This window comes from Narcine bancroftii, chromosome 14 (genome assembly GCF_036971445.1).
Source record: "Narcine bancroftii isolate sNarBan1 chromosome 14, sNarBan1.hap1, whole genome shotgun sequence".
NCBI lineage: Eukaryota > Metazoa > Chordata > Chondrichthyes > Torpediniformes > Narcinidae > Narcine > Narcine bancroftii.
In genome coordinates this window covers 31,312,543-31,340,150 of record NC_091482.1, presented here as the reverse complement: position 1 = coordinate 31,340,150, position 27,608 = coordinate 31,312,543, and the positions used below count along the sequence as shown (strand labels likewise).

The following is a 27,608-nucleotide window of genomic DNA, read 5'->3' as shown; positions in this document are numbered from 1 at the left end:
TGACCATGGGATAACTTGGCTTTTGAAGATGCTGAGCAAGGAATGAAATAGAAAATAATTTATTTCAAGGAGAATAGAAGGTAGTAACATAGCTCCATGCTTCAGTGCCTGTAAAACCAGGGTTAGACTACTGAAAATTTTCTAAAAAGCTCAGATATTAGAAACACAGAATATGTTGGAAGCACTCAGGTAGTCTGCCAGCATCTGTGGAGAGGGAACAACAGTTAACATTTCAGATTAAAGATCCTTTGTCTTCCACCTGTATCATTAACACTGCATCTTTCCACAGATGTTGCTGAACCTGATGTGCATTTCCAATATTTAGGGTTTTATTATTAATATTATGGTAAAGGGATCATAATTATGGTAGAGACCATAATCTCAGATTAGATTTAATGCACCAACTGGTACTCGGAGCTCGAGATGCAGCCTTAGGACAGGGGACAAGATGGCACTAAAATCAGCTGGGGGTGAACTCTCCCGCGCAATCCAGAAGGCAATGCATGGATACGCATAGAAGATCCATCAACACCGGTGACGTGAGGAGCATGTGGCAAGGGTTATAAACAATAACAGACCACAAGAGGGCCTTGCGAGTCAATGACAATGACACCTGCCATCTAAATTATAAACTGAACATCTGCTCTGAAGAACAGGTTGACATCAAAGAAAGCTCCTTGTCCCCTGATGAACATACCCATTGTGTAGCTGCAGCTAAGGTGAAGAGAATCCTAAGCAAGTCGAACCCAAAAAAAGTGGCTGGATCAGGCAACACATGTGGTTGGGTTCCGAAGGACGGTGCAGACTAACTGACGGAGGTCCTTACGGACATCTTCAACACCTCGCTGCAGCAGTCCATCATCCTCACAGGTTTCAAGTCAACCACCATCATCTGAGTACAAAAGAGGGCGACAGTAACAGGCCTCAATGATTACCACTCTGTGGCACTGACCTCCACCATCATGAAATGCTTCAAGTGTCTGGTGATGGAATGTATCAAAGTGAACATTGATTGGGATACCCATACGGTTAGAGGGCTGGATGGGCTGGAGTTCGTTAAATGTGTTCAGGATTGTTTTCTAAATCAGTTAGTAGAAGAACCGACTCGGGATGGTGTAATACTGGATCTCCTGTTAGGGAACGAGCTAGGTCAGGTAGCGCACATTAATGTTGGAGAACCAATTGGGACTAGTGATCATAATTCTGTTAGTTTTAGGGTAGTTTTAAGGAAGAGCAAGGAGAGGCCTAAAGTTGAGGTTCTGGATTGGAAAAGAGCAAATTTCGTAGGAATAAGAAGGGATTTGGGGAGTATTGAGTGGGACAGGATATTTTCAGGTAAGGATGTTAATGAAAAATGGAGGATATTCAAAAAAGAAATTTTGAGGGTAGAGAGTAGTTATGTCCCAGTCTGGATCAAAGGAAAGGCTGGAAGTCATAAAGAGGCTTGGTTTTCGAGGAATATTGGAAATTTGGTTAGGAGAAAAAGAGAGGTGTACAAGAGGTATAAAGAGCAGGGAGCTGAGAAATTGAAGGAGGACTACAAGGAGTGTAGAAGGAATCTTAAGAAAGAAATTAGAAAGGCCAAAAAAAGGCATGAAGAAGCTTTGGCTGACAGAGTAGAAATAAATCCAAAGGGTTTCTATAAGTACATTAAAAGTAAAAGATTAGTGAGAGATAAAATTGGACCCCTTGTAGATAGCGAGGGTAGGCTGAGTGAGAAGTCTGAGGAAATGGGGGAAATTTTGAATGATTTCTTTGCCTCGGTATTCACTAGGGAAAAAAATGTTGAACCAGTTGAAGTAAAGAAAAATAGTGGGGAAGTCATGAAGCATATAAGGATAACCGAGGAGGTAGTGATGGCTGTGTTAAAAAAGATAAAGGTGGATAAATCTCCTGGACCGGACAAAATATTCCCTAGGACACTCAGGGAGGCTAGTGGACAGTTAGTGGGGCCATTAACAGAGATATTTAGGATGTCACTGGTCACGGGGATGGTATCAAAGGATTGGAGGGTGGCGCATGTGGTTCCTCTGTTTAAGAAAGGGTCCAAATGCAAACCTGGGAATTATAGGCCTGTAAGTCTGACGTCTGTGGTGGGCAAGTTGATGGAAAGTGTTCTGAGGGATGCTATTTACAAATTTTTGGAGGTACAAGGATTGATAGGGAGTAATCAGCATGGTTTTGTCAGGGGTAGATCATGCTTGACAAACCTGATTGAGTTCTTCGAGGGGGTTACAAAAAAGGTTGATGAAGGGAAAGCTGTGGATGTTGTCTATTTGGACTTTAGTAAAGCTTTTGACAAAGCTTAGGAGGTTAGGAAAAAAGGTGGAGGCATTAGGTATAAATAAGGAGGTAGTGAAATGGATTCAGCAGTGGTTGGATGGAAGGTGTCAGAGAGTAGTGGTAGAAAATTGTTTGTCCAATTGGAGGCCGATGACTAGTGGAGTTCCTCAGGGTTCGGTCCTGGGTCCACTATTATTTGTTATATATATTAACGATCTGGATGTAGGGGTAGAGAATTGGATAAGCAAGTTTGCGGATGACACAAAGATTGGTGGTGTTGTGGACAGTGAGGTAGATTACCGTAGATTAAAAGGTGATTTAGGAAGGCTGGAGGTGTGGGCTGAGAAATGGCTGATGGAATTTAATACAGATAAATGTGAGGTGCTGCATTTTGGAAAGGCAAATTTAAATAGGTCATATACATTGAATGGTAGACAATTGAGGAGTGCAGAGCAACAAAAGGATTTAGGAGTGAAGGTAAATAGTACCCTCAAGGCTGATACTCAGGTAGATGGTGTGGTGAAGAAGGCATTTGGAATGTTGGCCTTCATAAATCGGAGAATTCAAGAGTAGGGAGGTTATGATGAAATTGTACAAGGCATTGGTGAGGCCAAATTTGGAGTACTGTGTACAGTTTTGGTCACCAAATTATAGGAAAGATATCAACAAAATAGAGAGAGTGCAGAGAAGGTTCACGAGAATGTTGACAGGATTTAAGGGTCTGAGTTACAGGGAAAGGTTGTGCAGACTGGGGCTTTTTTCTCTGGAGTGTAGAAGATTGAGAGGGGACTTGATAGAGGTGTTTAAGATTTTAAAAGGGACAGACAGTAAATGTGGATAGGCTTTTTCAATTAAGAAAGGGGGAGATTCAAACTAGAGGACATGGTTTAAGATTGAAGGGGGAAAATTATAAGGGGAACATGAGGGGAAATTTCTTTACGCAGAGGGTGGTGGGGATGTGGAATGAGCTTCCGGCAGACATGGTCGAGGCGGGATCATTGGTTACATTTAAGGAAAGACTGGATCGTTACATGGATAGGAGGGGACTAGAGGAGTATGGACCGGGTGCTGGTCAGTGGGACTAGGAGGGTGGGGATTTGCTACGGCATGGACTAGTAGGGCTGAACTGGCCTGTTCAGTGCTGTAAGTGGTTATATGGTTATATGGTTATATGAACCTCCCAGACACCGGACTAATTTCAATTTGCCTACTGATGTAACCATTCCAATGACAATACCATAGCCTTGTCCCCCTACTCTGTTCTGACCCACCTGGAGAACACCACCTCATACGACAGGCTGCTGTTCATTGACATCAGCTGGTGGAGAATCTGTCCTCACTGGGACTCGACATCCCTCTGTAACTGGATTCTGGACTTTCTCATGGATAAGAGATCGGTAGCAGAATGTCGAGCACAATCACGCTGAGCACCTGCGCACCTCAGGGCTGTTTGCTCAGTGCACTCCTGTTCGCGCTACTGACCCACGATTGCAATGCCATATTCAGCTCCAACAGTGTCATCAAGCTTGTATATGACATGACAGTAATTGGACTTAGCAACGATGATGAGTCGCACTGCAAACAGGAGGTGGAAAAAGCTCATGAATTAGGTGAGAATAACAACTTGAGTCTCAACGTGGACAAGATAAAGTAAAGGATTGTGGACTTCAGGAGGACCATAGTAGTGGAGAGAGTGGAGTGACCGAGTTCCTCTGGCCGGTCAGGGTACTGCTACCACTTTCTACTGGAGCTCTATCAAGAGTGTCCTGGCCGGCTGCATCACAGTACGGTACAGTTGCTGTGGAGCATCAGATCAGAGGTCAATCCACAGGACCATAAAATTGGCAGAGATGATCACTGGGGTTACCATCCCCTTCCCCCACCCCTCCCACCAATGGGTTTTACCGGAATTATTGTTTAAAAAGGGCTTGGAAAATTAGGGAGGACTCCTACCATCCCAAATGCAGCATCTCCCAGCTACTCCCTCCGGGAAAAAGATACAGATGTATCAGAGCCAAAACCACCAGGCTGAGGAACAGCTTCTTCCCATGGGCAGTGAGATAGCTGAAATAACTGCTAAAACAACTCTCTGTGACTCTACTATTGTATTGTTTGTATGTGTGTTATGTCTGTACTGGAGTATTGCACTGTTCTGCACGGTTGTAAATGTTAAATGAACTTGCACTTGAGTACATAACATCATTGAGTTGTGGAGTAGTAAAACAGGCCCTTCATCCAGTTGCATCATGCTGGTTTCTATCAATTCCACTGGTCTGCATTCATTTCTTAACCCTCTGTATCTTGCTTATTCAAATACCTGTCATGTTTCCGGTTGTTCCTCTTCCTACCTCCATCAACTCCCCTGGGAGGTCACTCCAGACACCAACTACTTTGTGTGAAAGGCTCTCCCTCAGATCTCCTCTATCTCACCTGAGACCTTTGCCATCTGGACACCCCTTAATTTCCCATTGACACTAGCCATCTATGCCCCTCAGAGTCTGATGAAACATCTTTGATCTGAAATATATACTCCATTTCTCTGCCCAGTGATACAGCCTAACCTGCTCAGTTCTTCCAGTATTTTAGGCTTATATTTCAGATTTCCAACATCTGCAGTCTTTTCGATTTTCACGCAACAAATTTGCCGTCTGTACTGGAACATGCCCAATGATCCCTGTTTGATTCAGAAGAGCAATATCATATTGTACAACACAGGATATATTCTGCACAGATGGACTTTACCAGCAGACATGAGAGTTAGAGGCCAATTTTCCTTAGAGGAGTTTGAATATAGAGAATAGAACGATTCATGCAGATCTCACATAACCTTGTGTCCATTCATTGCGATAACTATTTTATGCTGGCTTCTCAATAACAATTTTGAGTAGTGCTGGTCACAGAAAGTGTTCTTATTCCTCTCTTAATCAGAAAAGGATTTAAGAGAGCAAAATAACGAGGGATGTTGCAAAGCAATTTTCACAGGAACTTTCTACAAATTCATTTTTTTTAAAATAAAACAAGCTGCTGGCATTAAAAACAAACAGTGAAACACACAGGAGGAACTCAGCTGGTCACGTAGTGTCACGATATATCACTGATGTTTCGGACCTGAGCCCTTCTTCAAGGTATGAGCAAAAAGCAGGCAGGTGTCTCAATAAAGACAGAGAAAGATGGAAGAATGGGATGGTCCCAGAACAACAGACAAAAAGTGTTAGATATAAAACATGAACATATGTAAACTCAGTGGTTGAAGTAAAAACGCAATGCTGGTAAACTCAGCAAGTCAAACAATGTCCTTTATATAGCAAAGGTAAAAATACAGATAAAAGGTTCAAGCCCAAAACTTCCATTATGTATTTATGCTACAGATGGACCAAGTGAATTTGAGGTCAGGATGGGAATTGGTAGCAAAGTGGATAAAGTCAAAAAGCTTCTCATGGGTGCATGAGATAGCACCAAAGTAGTCGACGATGTAGCAGAGGACGAGTTGAGGCGTATTTCCTGAGTAGGCCTGTAGCATGGATTGCTCCACACAGCCAACAAAAAGACAGGCATAGCAGGTACCCATGGCAATCCCTTTGATTTGAAGTGGGATGAGTCAAAGGAGAAGTTACTGAGGGCGAGGACAAGTTTTGCCAGACAAAGTAGGGTAGTGGTGGAGCGGGACTTATTGGGTCTATTGTCGAGAAAGAAACAAAGGGCTTTGAGGCCTTCATTATGGGAGATGGAGGTACACAACGACTGGATGTCCATGGTGGTCGAGTTCAGGGAACAGGAAGTTGTTGAAGAAGAGATGGAGGGAAGGTGGGGGGGATGAGGAGGACTGTATCGGGGGTCAAGGCAAGCAGATACCAGTTTGGTGGAGCAGAAGGACGTGGAAACGATCGGTCTGCCTGGACAATTGGGCATGAGGGTCATAAAAAGGAGGTAGAAACAGGCAATGTGGGATAGGAAACAATGAGGTTGGAGGCCATGCTAGGGAAAGGACCAGAACTGATGACTTCAGAGGTGGTGCCCTGTTGGAGGGGAAAGTAAGAGGTGTCTGAGAGTTATCGTCTGGTTTGGCCAGATAGAGGCCAGTGCGCCAGACATAACTGCACCACTCTTGTGGAGAGGGCAAGATTGGAATGAGAGAGGAAAGTAGTGAAGACGATACAGTTGACGTCTCAGTGGCAGTTGGAAAAATAAAGGTCCAAAACAGGCAGAAGACAGCAACAAGGTGTCCAGAAGGAAGAAGAAGGCTTAAAGCGGGAGAGGGATCTGTAGTGGGGGTGAGGGTGGAGCCATCGGAGGAAGAGTTCATGGTGTGGCAAGCACTCTAAGGTGTGGGCAAAGGTGAAGGCCTCTACTGAGGACAGAGAATTTGGTCTCTGAGAGGGAGGGGAAGTCAGAGGGAGAGAGGATGATGGAGGCTTAGTTACGTGGGCTGCGGGGGCCAGGGTGAGACTCTCAGCTATGGTAAATCCACATTATATAATAAACCCAAAAGGAAATTAAGATGTATATTTGGACAGCACGGCTGGCATAGCATTTAGCATAACGCTATGTTACAGTACCAGTGACAGAATTTAAATCCTACACTGTCTGTAAGGAGTTTATATATTCTCCTCATGTCTGCATGGGTTTTCCCCGGGAGCTCCGGTCTCCTCCCACCATTCAAAATATGCCGGGGGTGTAGGTTAATTGGTGTAAATTGGGTGGCAGACTCGTGGGCCGGAAAGGCCTGTTACCGTGCTGAATGTCTAAAATGTAATCTTGTGAGAGGAGAGCAGCAAAATATTCACATAGCAGGGCCAAACAGAAATAAATCAATCAATCTGCTAACCGCCCCACTTGATGAAAGGAAAATGTAGTGCAACCTTGCTATAATGCAGGTGTCGGTGGTGTCTTTTCTGTAGCTACCTGCACTATAAGTGAAGCCAATATTGAACTAACTTTTGTCTTGAGGGACATAATAATATCCACAGTGCATCTGAATCCCTGATGTTACAGTTGTGTTATATTGAGTTTGCTTGTAATTAACCTTTCTGGGAGCTTGTGAAAAATTCATTTAACCCTCCTATATTTTGCAACCGGCACAAAAAAACAAACTTGCAGATTAACAACTTGTAGACATGGTTAATGAATGAACCTCCCAAAGGTGAGAACATGCACAATGACAATTATTTTCATGGTGATCCAAACCATGCAATAACACAAACTGTTTTAAATGGAACCGATCTCAGTGAGAACTGCTGTCAGACAAAACTGCTTCATTGCCCCAATACTTTTCTTGCTACAATGGTGCACCTCTCCTTCCGAATAGAAAACTGTTCAACCTACAGTGACTCGAGTCCATACCAAGGACACCCAAACCTCAGATATTAAGCTGTAAAATGAAGACTGTGTTTGAGTACAATTGGAAGTTGAGCTCAAAGACTCAATTCATTCAGTAGTTTTCAAGAAGGTAGGCCATACAAACAACATCCACTGGGCCTTACAGACAAGTCTGTAAGACCAAGGTCTACTCATCCATCTCTCCTGTGCCACAGTGCTCCACAACAATAAAAGTTCACAATGAAATCTCAGAAAACATGGACCACTTCCCTCATCCTGGCGAAGGCAGACATTAATGGCAAGGGTAAATTTTACCATCAATTGTCCAGAAGAGCCCTTCATCGAGATCAACACAATATTCAGGTTGCAGCAGAACTCCAGGAGCAGGACTAGTCGAGGATTTGTGCCTGACAATGTCTAAAAGCGTATCATTATATAAATATATGCATGTAAAGAGAGTAAAAGTCCAAAATTCCAGGGGCCGTCTGAGAATCTGGGGGCAGGGGGGGGTGAAAAAGAGTGAGAGAGTGAGAGCATGTCAGATGCAGAGGTAATTTCATTGCAAAGAAATTCATTTGTAAACTATTTTTCTTTTACAATATTCATTTTAAAACAAATTTCAAGTATTATATGTTCTATTTTTTGTCGTAAAAATGTTTACATTTTTTCAAGTGTTGAATTTATTTTTATTTAAAACTACTCACTTTGATAAATGAAGCTATATTTGCTAATGAATAAAACTGTCAAAATTTACCTGTTCATCTCTTCTTTATTCCTGCTTTGAATTTGAATTTTAAAAGTACTACCTGAAAATTTGGAAAATCCGGACTGAACAATCCCCAGCAGTCCAGATTTTAAGATTTTTACTGTATAGTCACAAGAAACTATCCCCTAACAGAGAAGCCAAACCTCATGATGCTGGTCACTCACGTCAATTATCAATGTCAAGGTGCCCAGATACAAGATGGCAAAGTTATTGCAGTGGTTCATGTAATGATGGTGATCATGGTTGCATTTGTTAATAGCAAGGTCTTAAGGATATAGTTCCTGTTTGATTATACTTGGCTGCCAGCAGGGTCTGACACAGAGCCTCATGGCATGTCTCATGGGCTGCTTACAACAACTTTAAAGTAAAGAACCTTTTCCTTCATCCATGTGTTGTCTAAGAACTCACACATACAAACACAAGATGTCAGAAATGGGATGAAGAAAATTAAAATGTTTTAAAAGGAAAATCTAAAGTCAGCAATTGATCAATGAAGAGAAGCTAACGAAGTGAAAAATGGAAAGGATAACACCCCCAGTGAAACTTCAGCTGACAGGTAATGTGGCTGAAAATTGGAATAGATTCAAATAATGTTTTGGATTGTATTTAGTGGCAGTCTGAGCTGACAAGAAAAGTGATAAAGTGAAAGTGTAGTTTTCTTACATGTCGTGGGTGATGAAGCCCTGGTGGTGCAAACTTCACGTTTGCTGCTGAAGGAGACAAAATGAAATTGGAAAAAAAATAATGGAACAGTTTGAGGCATACTGCATACCTAAAAGTAATGTGACGTTTGAGAGGCACAGATTTTTCACATGTGTACAGAAAACAGAATAAAGTATTGATGAGTATATGACTAAATTGAGAAACAGAAGCAAAACGTGTAAATTTGGTGGACTGACCGACTTGCTGATAGAAGACAGACTTGTGTGTGATATTCCAGGTAATAGTCTAAGGAAATAACTGCTAAAAGAGCAAAATCTAGTCCTGGAAAAAGCCATAGCACTCTGTAGGGCTACAGAAACTGTAAAAACTCAGGCAAAAGATCTGTTCAGTGAAACTAGCGGCAACATGGATGCAGTGAGCAAGAATGGACAAAAACCATTTAACAAAAAGAGTGGCAAAGTGGAAAGAGAGGCGTGGCCAGCGAACAGAAATTAAAGGGACAATCGAAAGCCATGTTGTCGATGTGGTGCACAACAACTACCAAAAAAAGTGTCCAGCATATGGTAAAACATGCTAAATGTGCAACAAAAGCAACCATTATGCCTGTTGCTGTAGGAACCAAGTGCATCAAAGCAAGGTTCATGCAGTAGATGAAAGGGAGATATAGGAATTCTATGTAGAAGTTGTGACTGAAAACAAGAAGGAAAAAAAGACTGGATGTTGAGATTAAAAGTGAATGACATATACATTTCAGTTAAATTGGATACTGGAGCACAAATTAACGTAATATCAGAGATTAAGAAGATTAGACCCAGACCAAAGATGTATGGAACAAAAGTGAAGGTGACAGGAATATTCATGTACCAATATAGCAGTGCAAGGAGAATGCATGGTCAAAGTGAAACACTAGGAAAAACAGCACATGTTAACATTCATCATGGTACCAAAGGATATACAGGCCATACTAGGTTTAACAGCCTGCGAGAAACTGAACCTGGTAAAAAGAGTCCTCATTGTGGAAAGCGAAGGAGAGACAGTCTACGATGAACTCATGAAAGAGTACAATGACTTATTTCAGGGTCTAGGCTGCCTTCCAGGAGAACGGACGATCAGAGTGGATAAACATGTGCCACCGATAATACATGCAGAAAAGTTTCATTTGCGCTTCAAAAGCAACTAATGGCAGAGTTGGACAGGATGAAAAGCCTGAACGGATTCAGAAGATAGATAAGCCAACGAAGTGGGTGAGTTCACTCATTGTTGTGGACAAAAAGAATGGAAAACTTAGAATTTGCCTGGATCCCAAAGATCTAAATAGAGCAATAGAGAGAACACTTTAAGCTTCCGACATATGAAGAAAACATGTCGCATTGGATGAAGTTCAAGACTGTGCACATTCAACAGTCCATTTGGTAGATACAGATTCTTAAGGTGACCATTCAGGATTGTTTCTGCTCCTGAAGTGGATCACAAGACTATCCATGTGGTCTATGAGCACCTGGAAGGAGTTGATACCTCAATGGATGACATCATAGTCTGGGGAACCACAAGAATGGAGCATCTACAGTGGTGGTGTTCAGTTTACACATCTCTGGATACAGGGAGTAATAGTCTGTGACGACAGGATAGTTCTTCCCTTGACATTTGAATAGGTCAGCACCTAGCTTCTGGTAAGATCTGTGGGGTGCTGAGTGTGGCTTTAGAGGTTCTGCAGGATTGCTTGCTTGACATTTCCAGCATATTGCACAGTTTGACACTTCATTTGTTATTGTTGATTCTTGGCCAGTGCATCACCTCTCGTGCTCTTACACATTTTGATTCTGAGATGTCCTCGACTAAGGAAAGTGCTGGAAGCAACAAGGAAACTAAACCTGGACCTGAATAGAGAGAAATGCCAGCTTGGGGTGACAGAACTAACATTTGTAGGAGATATTATTGGCAGTGAAGCCAATCTCAGCCAATTCTGACCAGATCTCAGAAAGGTGTCCATCATTGGAAACATGCCAAGGCCACGATACAAAAAGGATGTATAGAGGTTTAATGGAATGGTCAGCTATATGGGTAAATTCATATCCAACCTCTCAGAAAAGATGGTTCCAACAGAAAAGAACATTGAATGGGAGTGGAATTATGAGCATGAAAAGTCATGGAGCGAACTACAGAAACTGTTCACAGAGGAACCAGTTCTGAGTTTTACGACCCAGTGAGACCCATCAAGATATAATTAGATGCATCAAATAGTGGGCTCGGTGCAGTTCTTCATCAAAAATATGATGACTGGCAACACAATGAGTATGCATCAAGCTTAATGACAGACACGGAGACGCGATACGCTCAAATTGAAAAGGAGCTGCTCAGCATCACATACGTCTGTGAAAGATTTAATCAGTTTGTGTCAGGACAAGTGATCAGTGGAGAGACTGACCATAAGCCCTTGATTGTGTTGTTCCAAAAGCCATTAAATGAATGTCCACTGAGAATACAAAGAATGATTAGGCTGCAACACTATACACTGAATGTAACGTACACTCCAGGTAAGCTAATTTACACAGCAGACACTTTGTCTGGAGCTGTTGATACAAGAGAGCCCGCAAACACCAAAATGGATGAAGACGTGAACACCTTCGTGGACATAAGTGCACTGTCCATATCAGATGCAAAAATGTAGATCATAAAGTCAGAGACAAACAAAGATGAAACACTGAGACACTGAGAAAACTTGGATGGATAGCCCAACGTGAAGCAGGACTGCTCACCTGACGATGCAGAGTACAGGAACTGCAGGGCGGAACTATCAGTGGTTGAAGACATCATCTACAAAGGAAGTATAATCCTTATCCCAAAGTGTCTGAGAAAAGAGATGCTAAAAAGGATTCATAGAGGACATCTCAGAATCAAAATATGTAAGAACACGAGAGGTGATGCACTGGCCAAGAATCAACAACAACAAATGAAGTGTCAAACTGTGCAATATGCTGGAAATGTCAAGTAAGCAATCCTGCAGAACCTCTAAAGCCACACTCAGCACCCCACAGATCTTACCAGAAGCTAGGTGCTGACCTATTCAAATGTCAAGGGAAGAACTATCCTGTCGTCACAGACTATTACTCCCTGTATCCAGAGATGTGTAAACTGAACACCACCACTGTAGATGCTGTAATAACAGTTATGAAAGCCATATTCTCCAGACATGGCGTGGCAAGCAAGGTCTTCACAAATAATGGACCCCAGTTTTGCAATTCAAAGTTCCAACAGTTTTCCAAAGAGTGAGACTTTGTACACACCACATCAATTCTCATTTTTCACAGTCCAATGGTCTAATGGAAATATTGGTACAGACAGTGAAAAGACTAATGTTAAATGCAAAAGACAGTGGAACAGAGTTCTACCAGAGCATGCTAATATACCGCACAATGCCACTTGAGTGTGGTATGTCACCAGCCCAACTCCTTATGGGACATAGGTGAAGATCAAACCTACTCATTCAAGAGAACCTCCTAAAAACAAAAGAGGGGGAGAAGTGAGGAAATTCAAAGAAAAGCAAAAGTACTACTTTGACAGAGGAACAAAAAACCTACTGGAACTCAACACTGAGTAAGGCTAAAAGGGAAGTCTAGCCAAGATCATACACCATTCAGACAGAGGAAGGTGCTGTTCTGCGCAGAAATCGTCGAGATCTTCAATGGGACCAGCCACAGTAGATGGAAAGACAGATACAGTTGAACAACCTGAATATACAGCTGAGAAGTCATTGTCTGAGGCAACAACTCAGATTCAAGGACAATCAATCAGGACATCATCAAGACACGTGAATCCTCCTAAGAGACTCATTGAGCAAATTTCAAGACTCCTGTTATAGAATGAAGTAATGCTATCTTATTCACTCTTCAAGTTTGAGTGTATGTAAATGTGAACACACAAAAGTTTAGAAATGTTAACAATGTTGATAATAATGAAAATGTAAGTTCCTGGTGTTAAAGTTAAAATTTCAGAGTTATACAACAAAAAACATGTTAGCTAAAATAAGCTACGTTTGTTTTAAGAAAGGGAGATGTAATGATAGTGATCATGTTTGCATTTGCTACTTGCAATGTCTTAAGGATCATAGTTCCTGTTTGATTATACTTGGCTGCCAGTAGAGGCTGACAGAGTAAGAGACTGCTGCATGAGAGATCTGCAATGGAGGCCTGCAGCCTCATGGCATGCCTCATGGGCTGTTCACATCAACTTCAAAGTAAAGAACAGTTTCCTTCATCCATGTGTTGTCTAAGAACTCAAACATACAAATAGAAGATGAAACAGTTCGCACAATGCTCTTACTCTGGATTCAAGTCCGTAACGAGTTTGTACATTCTTGCCTCTGCATGGGTTTCCTCTGGGGGACCCAATTTCCTCCCACGTTCCAAAGATGTACAGGGATGGTAGATTAATTAGTCATGGGTGCATTTGGGTGGGGTGGGCTGGTGGGCTGGAAGAGGCTGTTACCATGCTAAATTACAAAAAAAATCTTGATGGGTGTCAAGAATCCTACAGAGTGCTGCCAGATACTAAACAATTATTGATGGTGTCTTCATAGAGATACAGCATGGAAACAGGCCTTTTGGACCCAATTAACGTACAGCCGAATTGCACCCATGTGACCAATCAGCTGACTCAGCCTCTGTCTTTGGAGTCAATTAAAGCTGGCTCAGAGAACAGCCATGTAGAGATCTTGTCTGAAACAGGGAGACTTTTGGCTCAACCCATAACACTGAAACAAGACTCCCAACAGGAGGGGCACCTGTGAAACAAGACAGCATTGTTTTATGACTAAATCGTGTCCTGCAGCATCTCTCGCTGAAGTGACTTGGTGACCACCACATGATGTTGCCACAGGATTTAGTAAAGGAGGATAATTTTTTTTAAAATTTTGTTTAAAGCGTGTTAGAAGTCGATTCTGGTCATTTAAACCCACATTTCCCAATTACACCCAAATTAATCTACAACCCTCCACATTTTGGAGAATGGGAAGAAACTGGGGCACTTGGGGGAAAATCCAGGCAGATCACGGGGAGAATGTACAAACTCCTTACGGACAATGCCGGACTTGAACCCTGGTCGCTGGCACAGTAACAGCCTCGTACTAACAGTAATGCTCTCCACAGCTATCGTGTCCAGGTTGGACATTGACAATGATTCGGACCCCAGATGCAACAAAAATATTCAACTTCCCCTGCAACAGGTGATGAAAATTAAACAGTACTTGTGGGAAAGTAACAGAAAGTTAAGGGGATGGCTTGTTGGTCTGGGTAGACATCAGCCTGCATAATGCCCACAGAAATGCTCAATTCAAAGTCAATGAATAATAAACAATTCCCAGCCAAGATTACTGCCAAAGAGAGCCCAGAAATTAAAACAAGACAAACGAAGTGAACCGGTACGGACTTGAAGGGTTGACATGGCCTGTTTCCGTGCTGTAAACGGTTATATGGTTATATGGAATCTCTGCGCTGCACCACAGAACAAGCAAAGGGATCCTTCTGCTGGGGTCTTGGTGGGGGGGGGGGGGGGGTGGTGGTGGTGGGGGAAAGTAAACTGCCAGACTATGATGAAGAGAAGCACAAAAACAGCAGCTGCTGGAGGAGCTCAGCAGTTCAGAACCACCCACGTTGGGTAGAAATGGCCAGTCAACATTTCAGGCCAGGAGCCTTTATCGAGACTGACCGTCTCTATCCACGGAGGCTGCTTGACCTGTTAAGTTGACCCAGCCATTCATTGCTAAACCATGATGTAGTACCATACTACATTAGTCTAAATCTCTCTGATGGTGAGCCCACTGGCTGAAGGTGTTACCCAAAATTCTGCCAATTTACCCTTTCAAAGATTGAACATGGAATTACAAAAAAACTTACCAGAACTCTGTCTCCACACCTTAACTCTTTATCCCCTTTCTTTACAGATCCGCTGTCGGAGAGGTTCGATCCCGACTCATTCCCAGTCTTCATGGAGCTGTTCAAAATACTTTCCCTCAGAGGAATCGTACAGTTGATGCGCTGAGTGGACAGTGGAGGGGTGGAAGTGCCATGATGAGAGGCTGGAATTGGAAATGTTATGGATTCTCCAGAATGAGCATCACTTCCAGCCCCATCAGTTGAAGGGTGCAGGGCCAGCTTCGAGGGTCTTGTGAAAATACCTTGCAAAGGTTCGCATTCGAAGTACCTCACACCGCCAACTGATCCATCGTTCTTTCCTACAGGTTCGTCAAGGACCACACCAGCCCATTTACCTGGGGCAAATTGGGTTTCCCCAAGGAACTGTATGATTCCAGGCTTCACACCATTCACCCAGATACGGTCTCCAATGGCAAAATCCCCAATGCAGTCATCTCCCATTTCAGTGCTCTTTGATGCAAATCTGTCAATTGATGTGGGGGCAGAAACCTGCTTATGCAAAGGCGAACCTAGAAAGAAACGGAGAAAATAAGATAAATCAACAGTTTTCAAGAGACTAAACCAATCAGCACATAAGCCAACATTTCATAGGCTTGATTAGCAGGAATGAAGAGCCAACAGAAGGAGCTTGGGGTGGGCATACACAAGAAAATCGCCACACGTACAAAGCAACAACGTGCAATTATTTATCGTTTTAATTTAGAAGGTCATTCTAGTCCATGAAATTTGTGCACTCAATTAACCTACTAACTCTAGACAGGTTGGGAGGAACCGGAGCATCCGGAGGAAACCCATGCAGACAGGAGGAGAACGTCCAAACTCCTTGCAGATAGGGTGGGATTCGAACCCTGGTCACCTGCACAGTAATAGCATTATGCTAACCGGTAGCCCAAACTGTGCCACCCCATTTGTAGCTGTCTGTCAAACATGGTGGATTGCAGGTATGGAGGACTAGATCCCCAGGGGCTCCCTCATACAATGGAAAGGCGAAGAATCACACGCAGATTTAGAAACTTTCATTTTTAAATTTCTCAATGTTTCAGATCTATTTTAGAACTTATTGTTTGCATTTAAAAATATCCTTTCTATATTCAGGAACAACAAAAAGGTGGAGTTTTTTTATTATTACTGAAAATATATATCTAATAAAAATAGATAGGGCTATCATCTGTGAGTATATTTAAATTGTAAAATGATCAAAAGCTTTAAAGAACATCATGATGACATTCTGAGGGGAGTCTGCTAACTTTTGACGGTGTCAATTAATGAGAATAATTGCCAGAGGTAAAATGCAGTGCATGAGCAAGAGCTAATATTTACAAGTTACTGGAATATAAAGAAGTATATATCTCAGCATTATTGGGCATTGCTAATTTGTAGCTGAATATACTTTAATGAATCTAATGTATTTAATAATGTGATCTTATCTTTTAGAATTAGAGAACTGCGTGTTAAAATTATTTGCAGAAGGAATTCTGACTTCGAAGCCACATCACAAAACAAGCAAAGGGAAAAGCTTGTGCTGAAACTTTAAAAAGCAGATAAGGAATCCCAAAGTTCCTGTTAATCGAAGGGCTTCTAGTGCCAACATCTAGGAGTGTCCACAGCTCCAGTTTTTATGATGCAATGTTGAGACATTCTTGGTAAAGTGATAACCAGAACATGAGAGAGTGCTTAATCATTGCCTTGCACATCCTGAACTTATCCACACACACTGATTTTCACTAACATCCTCTCCCACGTCCAATGATAAGCTGCCGAACTACTGATCTGTCATTGCCACCCACCCCAAAGCTCCAATCAACTTTCCCTGTCCAGCAATGCTATTGATCTCCTCACTCTAACCCATCCTTGTTGCCATGTTGGCACGACTTTTCACCTCTTGCACCTGATGGTTATCCCTCCATGACTCAAACCATCCATCCACGTCTTGATCCAGTTCTCAATGGAGAGAGTCAAGAACTTCACATTCCATTATTGAACATAATACATTTGGCACAGTCTAGAGAGGATCTTAGTGTGACAATATATCTGGATGCAGAGAAGGCCTTTCATAGATTGGAATGGCCAAACTTGTTTAAAATAATGGAAAAATTTGGACTGGGACAAATATATATTAAGTGGGTGAAAACATTATACTCTAAACCACAGGCAAGGATTAATACAAATGGCTAAATTTCGTCTACGTTCCCCTTAAGTAGATCTAGCAGACAGGATTGCCCGCTGTCTCCAGAGTTGTTTGTACTGGCTGTTGAATTATTAGTGGAATATTTTAGAAAAGACCCAAATATAAAGAGATTCAGGGTGGGCCAAGTCAAGCATGAAATAAACTTATTTATCGACAATGTGTTATATATGTGACAGGTCACAAATTACAGGCCACCCTGGAAGAATATAGCACAATCTCCAGATACAAAATAAATTGGGGAAAAAAGTGAGATTATGCCCTTAGCTAATGTGGATTATAAGAAATATAAACAGGGGGACAGTTTTAAGTGGCAGCCAGGTAGTAGTAAATACCTAGGGATAGCAACAGATAGAGATCTGGGGAATTATTATAAATTTAATTATTATATCTTTGAAAAAAATTGAAGATCATTTAAATAGATGGAAAAATGAAGGTGTTGCCAAGACTACTGTATCTTTTTCAGTCCATTCCTATTTATTTGCTACCAAACATTTTTAAAGCATTGACTGGAACCATAAGAAACTTTCTTTGGAATAGTAAAGTCTCCAGGATCTCCATGGAAAAATTGATGTGGGATTATAAATCAGGGGAGCTACGATTGCCAAATGTCAAGAAATATTACTTGGCAGCCCAGTCGAAATTCCCCACATCTCTATTTGAAGAAGATGAACCACCAAAATGGGTCAACATGGGATGACATAGTATTGGGGGAGGGAAAGTTGAAAGAATTCATTTACAAAACAAATAAGAAAACAGACAACCCCATCCTAAAACATCTTATAAGAATAGGAAGGAAAGGTATTGGTAAAGAGATTGTAATATCGCCAAAAGCACCATTGATATGCATCAAGTTGATGCCTATGAATTCAGGTAACAAAATTCTGGATAGTTGGCATCGAAAGGGGATCTGTATCATTGAGGACTGCTATGAAAATAAGAAGCTCATGTCCTTTTAACAACTGAAAGATAAATACGATTTGCCTAATCGAACCTTTCACTATTTTCTCCAGTTAAGATCCTTCCTTTTTTTTAAAACTTTATTTAAAATTTTATGACATGAATAAAATAAAAATTACATTTAAAGAAATAATAAAAAATAAGATAATAAAAATTAGAATACTATATTAAACTACACAAATTAACCCCCCCCAATAATTATAACACAACTTTAATCATCTAATTTAAAATTAGTCCAACCCTCCCCCCCAAAATAAAGAGTGAAGAATTAATTAACAATATTGTAAATAAAATAGAAAAAACCCCACTTACAAAAAAAGGATAAAACTTAACAACAAAAAAAATTACTAACAACAAAAAAAATATCAATACTAAAATAATACCCTTAAACATATATTTAAATCAAACATAATACATGTATTTAACAAATGAAATCCACTTTAAAACTAAGTTCAAATATTAAAATCATATATCAACCACATATCTGTTATTCAAAAAAATCATAATTAATAAAACAAATACAGAATTTCCATTCATACCAAGTTTCCTTTATAATTCATCGAGAGAACAAAAACATCCCTTAGAAAAACAATCAGATAAACTTTTTATTCCCTTCCCCTCCCCTTATATAAAAAAAGAAAAAAAAGAAAAAAAGTTCAAACTCTTATAAAATTCTCCATATTCTTCATTTATAACATCTTCAAAATTCTCTATCGAAATTAACTTAATTTTATTAAACTCTTCTCCCTCAATGTATTTGTACTTAATTTTCTTCTTTTTCTTCTTATCACCTTTCCCCTCATCTTCCTCTTCATCTAATTCAACATCCTCAATTTTTGACTTATTATCTTCTGTGACATCATCCTCTTAAAAAAGAAAGAAAAAAGAGAAAAAAAACCCCAAAAAAGAGAAAAAAAGGAGAGAAAAAAACCTCCTAATTCCCTCTCAATTACAATCAGAAAACAAAAAGAGTTTAAAAAAAATTATTTATTTTTAAAAAAAATAATAATAAAAAAACCTTCACTTCTTAACCCAAAAATTAAAAAGAAAAAAAAACAGGTCGGAGGTCACAACTACCTCCACCTGTTTAAACCGCCCAAAGCGGTAACTCCCCCAAAATATTGGGTGTGAGATAACTCACAGGTAGCTGATGACTTCTGGAAACTAGTGCCCACCCAGTTCCCTCTCCCAACTCCCATTTCATTAAACTATCATCATTATTTAAACTATTTAAACTCTTCTCAAAAAAAAATAAAAGATTTATTTTTTTTAAATCAACGTTACCACTTCGGTCACCATTGCTTCCATTTCTTTTAAAAAACTGGATCCCACCTTATATCTCAACTCTCTTTGGAGACCTTGAAGGACTACATCGTTCCTGAAACTGCATGATTGGTAGAGACTGAGCAAAGTCCATAACCTCTTTAGGATTGTCAAAGAACTTTGGCTAATTTCCATCCTAAAAAATCTTCAGTACTGCAGAATACCTGAATATTCCCTTATGTCTTTTTTTCCACAACCGTTCTTTCACAGAATTAAATTCGCATCGTTGAAACATAATTTCTTGACTCAAATCTTGATAGAAGAAAACAGGATTATTCTGAACCATCAAAGGAAATCTATTTTGCTGGGCATTTCTAATAGCCGTACGTAAAATTGTCTCTCTGTCACAATAGTTTAAACAACAGATCAAAACAGATCTTGGATTCTGTCCTGAAAAAGATTTTCTTCTTAAAACTCTATAAGCACGTTCCAGTATTAAACCTTCAGGGAATTTATCCTGTCCTAACACTCGTGGAATCCATTCAGTAAAAAATTTTCTTGGATCTGGTCCTTCTATGCCTTCTGGCAAACCAACAATTTTCACGTTGTTCCGTCTAGATTGATTCTCCAAATAATCAACCTTTTTTGCTAAATTTTTATTTTGGATCTGCAATGTTTCAATTATTCTATTTTCATCTTGCAGTTGATCCTGTGCATCGACTAAACCTTGATCACACATTTCAAATCTTTCAATCATTTCAAGCTTAAAAGCTCCATTAATGACTTCCGCCATCGCATTAATCTTGGAAATAAACAGGTTCACAAAATTAGCTAAGTGACTCGATACAGAATATATCTTATCTTCAAGATCCTTAACAGACATTTCAACAGAAGTAGATTCAGGCATAATGGGGTCTTGCTGTTCCTTAGAGACCACGGGATCTTCTGTCCCTTCCTTTAATTTAGTATCTTTTCTAGCAGTTTGACTTCGTATAAAAATCCCTCTCAAAGTCCCCCCAGCCATGCCAGGAGACTGAAGATCAGGATTATCTTTAAGCCAAATCTCTTTAATCATCTTCTCTGAATCGATGTCTGGAAAAACCGTTGTAATTGAAGATGCATTTTGCAGCGCCACCACTATAGCAGTCGAATGACAACTCTTTAACTCTCCAGCTGGTGGCGCCCCAGCTGATTCAACTGTCAAAGCCTCAGCAACAACACCTGCAGTGGCCACCATGCGAAACACTGGCACCCGTCCAGCCCCTTGTTCTGAAAGCTGTTGAGTGCGACCTTCAGAGAGCCTCACCGGCTTAAAACGAAGCTTCAATGCCGAACTCTGCACGTCCTCCTCTGGATCCATTCTACGTTGAGACCTGGCTTCTTGTAAACAAGTAGGCTCAGACAATTTCGGAAAATGTAGTTTTTTAACAGTCTGTTGATATTTTCTTTTACCTTTTTTTTTGCATATAAACCATTAGGCACTAATCCAATACCTCTTATTATTTATAAACTTTTAAAAGAACTTTAACGGGCACTTAAAGACAAAACAATAAATCAGAGTCAGGAGAGGTCTGGAAGGCACGTCTGTTCCCTACGCCATCTTGCCACGCCCCCCAGTTAAGAACCTCCTTCGTGAGGAATTTGAGGAGATTCGGTGTGTCACACTAGACTCTGGAAAATTTCTACAGGTGCATATGATGAGCATTCTGTCTGGTTGCATTACTGCCTGGTATGGAGGTGTCAATGCACAGGACAGTAAAAAATACTCTTCAGAGTTGTTAACCTGGCCAGCGACATCACGGACACCAGTCTTCACTCCATCGAGGACATCTACAAGAGTCAGTGCATTATGAAAGCAGCCTCGATTCTCAAGGACCCCCACCACCTAGGCCATGTCCTCTTCACACTGCTACCTTCAGGAAAGAGGTACAGGAACCTAAAAATGAGCATTCAATGGCACAAGGACAGCTTCTTCCCCTCTGCCATCAGATTTCTGAATGGATAATGAACTACAGACACTAACTCTCTTTCTCCTTGTTTTTTTATGTACAATTTATAGCAGGTATTTTGCACTGTGATTCCACAGCAGAACAATGAATTTTGTGACATGTTCATGACAATCAATTCTGATTTTCCATTGTCCCAACTAATAACCTCCAACATTCCCATATCCCAGTAAGGTCCCTCCTTCACCTCACTGCAATCCTCTGTGCACCTTCAATCCTGGTGGGTGCAAAGGGACAACACATCTCTGTGGAAGGCCTGGTGGCTGTCAATCAAAACACTTGTTGCACAACTACATTTACCTTTGCTGTGCCAATCAATTCCTAGCTGTACATCGCAGGTAACTAAGGTAGAATTAAATCTTTAATGCCCCAATGTGCAATTGTTCTCCTTTACTTGAACAACTTCAAGCTAGGTGTTTGCTAGACGTTCAATGAACCAAAGAAACATACCGTTGTTTTTCTTCAGAAGGTCCTGAGAAAGTGACTCCTCCCCATGGATTATTTATTAACTAACAGTAGGGGGTTTCTTGCTGTAAAGCTACGTGGACCTCTGCATCCAACCAAACCAACAGTTAACAGATGTGTCTCTTTACATCTCTTCACCCTATACCAACCAGTCTCCAGAGCTGCAAGCTAGTGACTGAAACAAATGCTTTCAGGCCCAGGGGAACTATTTCATATATCATTAACTACAATCACCGTTCTGCTTTAACATTGGAGAATTTACTGCTTCTGAAATGTGTTGATTAAATGAAAAGTGCAAAAAAAAATTCAAACAGAAAAATTTAAAGGACACTTGAGGAAGGAAAATCTACCAACATTCTTATCATAGCCTGACCAAGAAGTCCAACGACATTTGACATATTTTGAATTTCATTTGTACATGCGCACAGGTTGTCCGGGAGGTAGGACAATCACTTTCTGGCCCATTACACCAACCATTCGCTGTAACACTTGGTCTGTAACTCCCCAGTTTACTGGTTACTTTCTGGAAACAGGTAATGCAAACCGAACTGTAAAAGGAACTGCTGTTTGAGGAAACAGATATTTGAGAGCGAGGGAGATTGAACACTGGCAGTTCCTCGTGGTGCTTTGCGGGAAATTCCAGAGCTGCGCCAGTGTGCCTTCAACGACAGTAGGATGGGAAGCACCACTTCACATACTACGTCTCTGCAGAAGGAACACTAGTGGAGCTGGAGTAGATCAGAGTCACTTCATCGGCCAAAACTAAAGCAGCACAGCGTACGACACAGTCCACTGGGTTTCCCCAAGCAGTGAAATGCCATAGAAACAGGTACAACAGCCCACCACATCCAGACCAACTTCTCTGCTATTTAAATCAACCCCATTTACCTGCATTAGGTCCATATCATTCTAAGCTTGTTTAAATGGCTGTCTAAATATAGTGATTGTACCTGGTTCCACCATCCCTGTGGCAGCGCATTTCAGATGTCAACATATGGGGTTCAAAGTTCAGATTTATTGTCAGAGTACATACATGACATCACATACAACCCAGAGTCTTTTACCTGCAGGTGAGACAGAATTACCACTCATCACTAGTGCAAAACAAAACTGTACTCAAGATATGTATACCAAAGAGAAATGTAAACAACAAGGAGGTGCAAACCAACTGTGCATTAAATAATAAACAATGTGTAAAGTAAGGAGTCTGATGGTGGACGGGTAGCAACTGTTGCTGAGTCTTGTGACACCTATATGTCTTACTTGATGGCAGCAGCAAGAACACAGCATGTCCTGGATGGAGTAGATCTTTGACGATTGGTGCTGTTCTCATATAGATTTTCTTGAAGGTGGGAGATATTTGCTTGTGATATATGGGACTGTGTCCACTGCCTTTTGCAAGGTTTTCCATTGATGGCCCCATACCAGGCTGTGATGCAGCCAGTCAGCACACTTTCTGTAAAAGTTTGCCAAGGTTTTTAATGTCATACCAAACTTCTGCAAACTTCCGAGGAAGTAGAGGCACTTACGTACTTTCTTTGTGACGGCATTCATGTGTTGGATTTATGAAATGTTCTCCAATAGAGTGACTCCCAGGAATTTAAGTTAGCTCACCCTCTCCACCTCTGATTCCCCAATGATCACTGGATCGTACACCTTTGGTTTTTCCCTCCGAAAGCCCACAATCAGCTCCCTGGTTTGATGACATTGAATGAGGGGTTGTTGTTGGTACACCATTCAGCCAGGCTTTGAATCCTCCTCCTGCATGCTGACTTATCACCCCCTTTTATACAGCCCATTACCTATTATTGTCGTAGCGAGCCACACAGTTGTAGGTGTAAAGCTGGTAGACCAGCGGGCCAAGTACACAGCTCTGTGGTGCTCCAGTGCTGGTGGAGATTGTGGAGGAGATGCTCTTGTCAATCCACACTGATCAGAGTCTGGAATTTGACGATCAATTTTGAGAAGATGATGGTGTTGAATGCCAGGGAAAATAAGCCAGATCAATCCAATCTCTTGTCATCAGGATGCTCTTTATCAACTACAGTTCGGCATTCAACACCATCATCCCCTCAAAACTGAATAGCAAACTCCCAATTGTATGATTGGATCCTAGATTTCTTCACATCCAGACCACAATTAGTCAGCATTGGGAAGAACATTTCCCCCCCAATCTCCATCAGTACCGGAGCACCACAGGGCCGCATACTTATCCTTTGCTGTACTCGCTTTACACCTACAGCTGCGCGGCTCTGTATGACAATAACACCATTTATAAATTTGCTGACGATGCCACACTAGTGGGTTGTATAAAATGGGACAATGAGTCAGCATACAGGAGGAAGGCTGAAAACTTGGCTGAATGGGGCACTAACAACAACCTCTCGTTGAATGTCACCAAAACCAAGGAGCTGATTGTGGACTTTTAAAGGGGAAAACCAGAGGTGTGTGATCTAGTTATCATTGGGAGATCAGACGTGGAGAGATTTAAATTTCTGGGAGTCACTATCTGGGACAACCTTTCCTGGACCCAACACACTAATGTCACCATGAAGAAAGCACGTCAGCGCCTCTACTTCCTTGGGAGTTTGTGGAGGTTCTGTAGATCATCAAAAACCTTGGCAAACGTGTACAGATGTGTAGTGGAAAGTATGCTGACCAATTGCTTCACGGTCTGGTATAGGGGCACCAATACTTCTGAGCAGAAAGTCCTGCAAAAAGCAGTTGGCACAACCCAGTATATCACAGACAAAATTCTCCCCACTATCGAGGAAATCTACGTGGAACTCTGCCATCAGAGAGAAGCAGCGATCATCAAGTACTACCCAGGTATTGCTCTGTTCTTGCTACTACCATGAGAAAGAGGTATAGGAGCCACAAGACTCATACCACCAGGCTCAGGAACAATGTGTTCATGGATATCTTCAACACCTCACTCCAGTAGGGTGTGGTACCCACCTTCTTCAAATAGGTGTCAATCGTACCAGTGCCCAAGAAGATCATGGTAACTGCCTTAATAACTATTGGGCAGAGGCACTTACATCAATAGTGATGAAGTGCATTGAAAGATTGGTGATGAAGCACATCAGCTCCTGTCTGAGCGGTGAAGTGGATCTGTTCCATTCAACGATCGTAGAAACAGGTCTTTGACGGATGCCATCTCTCTGGCTCGACACAAAGCCCTGGAACACCTGGACAGCAAAGTGCATTCATCAAGATGCTCTTTAATCATCTACAGTTCAGCATTTAACACCATCATCCCCTCAAAACTGATCAGCAAACTAAGTCCTGGAACCCAACACCCTACTGTGTAATTGGATCATGGATATCCTCCCCTCCAGGCCACAATCAATGAAGATTGGGAAGAAAATCTCCTCCACAATTTCCATCAGTACTGGAGCACCACAGGGCTGTGTTCTTAGCCCCCTGCTCTACTCACTTTACACCTAGTGACTGTGTGGCTCAGTACAACAGTAACACCACTTACAAATTTGCCAGTAGTGGGCTGTATGAAGGATGGGGATGCGTCAGCATACAGGATGGAGTGTGAAAACTTGGCTGAATGGTCACCAACAACAACCTTGCACTCAATGTCACCAAAACTATGAATCTGATTGTTGACTTCAGGGAGGGAAAGCCAGATGCAGTCCAGTGATCATTGGGGGATCAGAGGTGGAGAGGTTGAGAAAATTCAAGTTCTTGGGAGTCACTATCTCGGAGGATCTTTCCTGGACCCAACACACCTCGTGAAAAAGCACGTCATCGCCCCTACTTCCTCAGGAGTTTGTGGAGGTTTGGTATGACACCAGAAACCCTAGAAAATTTCTACAGAGGTGTGGTAGAAAGCATGCTGATGAGCTGCATAACGATCTGGTGTGGAGACACCCTTGAGCATAAAGCCCTCCAAAAGGTAGTAGACACAGCCCAAGATATGATAGCAAAACCCTCCCCATTATCTACAGGCTGCAGCAGCAATCATTCAGGACCCACACCACCCAGCACACACACTGTTCTCGCTGTCACAAGACTCGCACCCCCAGGTTCAGGAATGGCTGTTCCCCCTCCACCATCAGACTCTTCAACAACAAACTCAATCAGGGACACTTGTGCACTTTGTTGATTTTTAAAAATTCTCTCTGTGCTGCAGTTTGTTTACATTCATTACCTATTTACAGTTCTTTACTTGTTCACATGTATATGCTGTTTATAGTTTTTTTTTGCACTACCAATAAGTGGTAATTCTGCTGTGCCGGCAGAAAAAAGAATCTCAGAGTTGTATGTGTTGTCATGTGTGTACTCTGACAAAAGAAAATGAACTTGAATCTAATCCGGCCAACACCCAGGTGAATCTCTTCTGCACTCTCCAGTGCAATACATCCTTCCTATAGTGTGGTAACCAGAAGTGAACCAGCCAATATTTGGTGTATTTGCAAGATAACTTCCCAAGATTTATATATCAAGTCCTGATCCAGGATCACTTGCCTTCTTCAGCTCTATTAACCAGTGATGCACCTTTCAGAGAAACATGGATCTCTCAGTTTATCAAAATTCCTTAGTGCCCTATCACTTATTGTACATGTCCAACTCCTGACTTTCCAAAATACATCACCTCATGCAATTAAATTCAATCTTTCCTTCTGATCTATTTTCTCCTGCAGCTTTAGACAACCCTCCTTGCTATCCACAATACACCTGATTTCTGTGCCATCTGCAGATTTACTAATCATTCATATCCAATTGTTCAAGTTAATATCTGCCTTCTATCACCAGCTGATTTTGGATTCAATTAGCTACTCACTTTGGATACCATGTGGCTTGACTTTCTGGGCTAGCCAACTCTGTGGGACCTTGTCAAATGCCATATAGTCAACATCTACCACCTTGCCTACAACAATCACCCTAGATACCTCCTCAAAACATTTTAATCAAATTAGACAGAATTCCCCTCACATAAATACCATCATGATGATCCCCTGCCTTTCCAGAAGTACATAAATACTGTGGCGGCTCACCACTAGGCAGGCGAACCGGCCCCGCTTGGAAGCCATGTGGCGGGGCAGCTGGCCAAAATGGCGCTGTCGGGGGTTTTTCCTTCTTCCCAGCACGAGGCTCAGAAGCCCATGCTGGGGGAACCACGTGACGCCTGGATGACGTAAGCGCCCTCCAGCGCGGTTCTCAGTCAGGTCTGGGCTGGGAGTATAAGTGCAGCCCAGCAGCCTGCAATAAACTAGTCTGCTCACTGAGCTCAACCCGTCTAGTTGTGTGTGTGTGTTCTTTCTGGAGCAGAGTAGCTGCCGCTACAATACTACCAAAGAAATTAACTCTAAGACGGAAACTTCAAGGTTTGCTCCAAGAGTTTATTTATTTGACATCACGGAGAGCCTGCAGTAGTCCAAACCACCATCAGAACACGACATTTCACCAATTACAATATTTAGACAACAGAAAGCAGACAAGGTGGCCTGATTGTCTTTACATTTCTCATAAAGTATCTGACGAATAGTTTAATAGGAAATTTCTGATGAATCTTTCAACAGGAGGTGTCCGATGAATTTTTCAATAAGCTAACTCAGGGGTGTCAAACTCAAATTCACGGAGGACCAAAATTAAAAACTTGGACTAAGTCGAGGGCCGAACTAAATATTTATTGAAAATTTTCAACAACATCTGCATGTTTTCTCTTCTTTCAACATATGTAATGTTAAACTTTAGGATATAACTTTAGGAGGATAATGTTACAGGTCAGGAGTAGGTAGCTCAAGTTCACCCTT

The 27,608-nt window shown here is 41.5% G+C and overlaps 1 protein-coding gene across 1 annotated transcript in view; it reads right to left on the bottom strand.

The window, feature by feature from the left end:
- Positions 1–27,608, bottom strand: part of LOC138750008 (CAP-Gly domain-containing linker protein 2-like) — a 107,253-nt gene that overhangs the window by 25,065 nt on the left and 54,580 nt on the right. The window contains exon 3 of the mRNA XM_069912159.1: positions 14,920–15,467. Coding sequence (XP_069768260.1) covers positions 14,920–15,467 — 548 coding nt within the window. The remainder of the gene's footprint in view (positions 1–14,919; positions 15,468–27,608) is intronic.